Below are 3630 nucleotides of genomic sequence, written 5' to 3' on the forward strand. Positions count from 1 at the left end.
GCCCATCTCAAAGCACAGGAGTATTAAACTGCTGGAGAGAGCAAATCTTCTGACCTGTTCTTGTTGACGGGTACGGCTGTCACCTATAATAGTTTCCTGTTCATGTCCTGCATCTGTTTCCTCTTGATAACACAGGCATGAAGAAGACTGAAACCTCCAGGACAATTTAGCCTAGCCTGGTATTTGCATATCTTTCCATACGTGATGGTTACAAATGGCTTCTGAGTAGTTATAAACTTCTGCTGCACTTTTATCATACCTGGAAGTACAACACGTCAAGAAGCACCATGATGTTACAGGTGTATTTCATCTGGCTCCTCTTCTCCATGGTGGAAGGTAGGTTATGCAGGCATCTTATGAACTGAACTCGAAGGCAGTTCTCTAAAAAAAATCAGATTCAGTTTCAGGTTTTCCTCTCTCCCCTTCCTAGAATCCACTGGGGACATCGTTATAACACAGACACCAGCTTCTGTGACAGTGCTTCCAGGAGAGATGGTCACCATTCAGTGCAAGGCCTCCAGCTCCATGAGTGATGATATGGCTTTGCTGCTGTTCAAATCTGGACAAACTCCCAAGCTCCTCATTGCTGATGGAAACAGCCGTTTCACTGGGGTCCCCGACCAGTTCAGTGGCAGCTATAGTGGCACAGACTTCACCTTCACCATCCGCGGGGTGCAGGTGGAAGATGCTGGCGACTACTACTGTGGGCAGGACAACAGCCGCCCTCCCACAGTGATACACTGCAGTACAAAAACCTCCTCAGTGCCACAGCATCTGCTGTGTGAAGCAGAAGGAAGCAGGGGAGGCTGCTTCTGACACAGCTGATCTGGAAAATAATGAATGTTTTAGAGAAACATTCTTTATTGGGGTTATTATTATTCTTTATTGTTTTAGAGAAACATTATTGGGGTCATTTGACCCCAGTGCTCTTCCTGCCATGGCAGGGGGTCGGACTAGATGATCTGCTCAGGTCCCTTCCGACCCTAGAAACTATGAAACAAATTTCTCACACCCTCATCACTCCATTCACTGATTTCAAACATTGTTTTGACAAAATTCCTTTCCAGTGGGCGAATTGCCAGGGACAGATATTCTCTCAAGGCAGTGCCCGAGATACACATGGTACATAGTCATTGCCACAGCCCCACAATGTTCAGCACTCTGCCTCCCTGGGGTTTGCTTTAACACCCAGGCTATTCTCTAACAGGGGGCATATCTACATGTGCTGTTTAATGTGCATTAGCTCATTAGCTTATTTTAGCATTAAGGCACCACTTTGAAAAAGTGCACTTTTGCTAAGGCACATTAAAATAAGCTAATTAGCATTAAGCATCACTGAAAAACACTGTTCTTTAGTTAATGCATATTAAGACCGGCCAATGAGCCTTTTCCTAGTACCTCACAATGGAAGTACTAGATTCAATGCTCATTAACTACAGCATGTTAATGCACATGTACATGCACCCCCCTGACTGCTGTGCTTCATGCTGAGTTCAACCTTTCTTGGATGCTGTAGCAGTGCAGCAGGTAGGTCTTGTGGACAGCAACCTCTAAGGACTTAGGAAGGACTAAGTTGCCACTCTGCCTCCTTTTTACCCTGTTAAAAGAGCTAAGCTTTAGCTTCTGAATAGATGCAGACATGCCATGGTCCTCTGCATGTATTATTTTCATAGCAAATATGACCATGGTACCCCTGTGTCCATTCATAAGTCAAAGCTTAGCTACCTAAAAGATACTCATGACTTAAAAGCAGGTGCTGATTGCCTCAATGCACCTCATTGCTCTGCAGCCACTACCTCAGCCTCCTCTGAACTGACTTCTGGGGAAGGAGACCCGGCTCTAGGGGAAACTTGAGGGGTGTGGTGCAGACACTCAGCTGATTCCCTCTCGTTCCTCAGAATATCCCTTGCTAGGGCACTCAGATCCAGCTCCAGCTCTTCCTCTGGCACTGGAAGGCTCTGCATGGGAAGTGAAATGGGGATGGAGGAGACTATCATGCTGGTGCTGGTGCTGCTGCTTGTTGTCATCATGGTGGTGGTGGGGGGCGCATTTTGGCTGGTGCTCTTGGAGGGGATGGAGTCTCAGGCATAGGCCATGGCAATGGTACTGCTCCCCTCTCCTTGCTGTGTCTGGAAGCCTCATCCCTGTTAGGTGTAGGAAAGAGGCTGCATCTCAGGTTTTTTTGGGGGGGCGTGGGACTTACACCTCTCCCTCTACGCACTCTTCCACCCCTCCCTGAAGCCTGGCCAGCTGCCTTCACCCCACACATTATGGTATGTTCCACAGTGTCTTGTTTTTATAAAGATATATAATATATCTCCCTTCCTATATAAATTCTATAAGATATGTATATGCCGCAAGGTATAAATGTATAGAAATAAAATATAAATGCATCTCCCCTTCTATATAAATTCTATAGTGTAATATCCAATATAATTATAACATTGAAAGGAATAAATCAATAAATATAATAATAAAATAAAAGGGTCTAGAAGAAAGCAAAAAATATTGTGGAATCCCACTTGCTAGGCTAGCAAGTAGGAAATCATTCAAATCAATGATAGTAGTAGCCTTGGTTGTCTAACGCTCCTGAGCTGCTGGAAGATAGCTCAGTACCTGTCAGACCCCAAGGAACAAAGCAGGGCAGTTCAAACATTGCTTCCTTTTATACTGTTTTTCCATCCCTCCCCCAGAGCACTGGGATTGGAAGGGACCTCAGGGAAGGATGACAGTCACTGGCCAGCTACACAGTCAACATGAGAGGGGTCCTTCTCCACTCCCTCTCCTTGCTTTCTGTTTCCCTGAAGGCAAGCCCAGCTTCTGCCCTGCTTTCATTTCAAGACTGTTTTGAACCCTTTTGTTTTGTTTTGATTTTGTTATTTTGAGCTCAAAATGAGTTGAAACTGTGTCAAAACAAAACAGCCAGTGAAATTCCTCACAGCCCTACCCAGTATCTCTTGAGCATATATTGACAACATTTCATAGAAACAGGATGTTGGCTGATGTGATTCCCCTACTTTACCTGTGGCAGGTCTATGTTGTGTCAGAGTTGTCTTATGTAGAGCTTAGACTATGGCTTATCTAGGATGGTTCAGCTACGGATGATCCTGCCCCAGGAGCAGGGTTGGATTAGATGACTCCGGAGGTCCCTTCCAGCTCTGCTTCTCTATGATATTTTAAGTCAAAGTAATGCTCAAATCATGAAGGGAATAAAGCTGATAAGATGGAGTGGTTGGGAAAATAATGAGAGATGTAGCAAGGTGAGGCTGAGGGTCCGTGAGCAGGCTGGGATGGTGATGCTGAGTCAGACCAGATTCAAACAGAGAATCTGCAGCTTCAGTCCAGACAAGGAGCAGGCAAGTTGAGGTGGGGTGGAGAAGAGCAGGATGAAACACACTTCATTTTCATTGACTCAAAGTAGATCACCAGTGACTGGACTCTAGGAAATAGAGAGCATGGATATCAAACTGCTGCTAAGAGACAGATGAATGAGGGTTAATGCATATGAGATCCACAGACTTCTCTGATCTGTGTGTGCCTCTCTCCCAGCCAGGAAGTGGTATTTGCATTCATAACTCAAACTCTCTGTACCCATCAGCTGCACTGGGTCAAACTTAATGCTTGTTTGCA

General features: G+C 45.3%; 1 gene segment (V, D, J or C); it reads left to right on the top strand.

Moving 5' to 3' along the window:
- LOC109304060 lies at nt 1-849 on the top strand. The segment is given in 2 exon segments: nt 1-336; nt 431-849. Coding segments are annotated over 2 exon segments (435 nt in total).
- Nucleotides 850-3630: the final 2781 nt, after the last annotated feature.

The sequence above is a fragment of the Gavialis gangeticus genome, unplaced genomic scaffold, assembly GCF_001723915.1.
Source record: "Gavialis gangeticus isolate Ggan-Ray unplaced genomic scaffold, GavGan_comp1, whole genome shotgun sequence".
Taxonomy (NCBI): domain Eukaryota; kingdom Metazoa; phylum Chordata; order Crocodylia; family Gavialidae; genus Gavialis; species Gavialis gangeticus.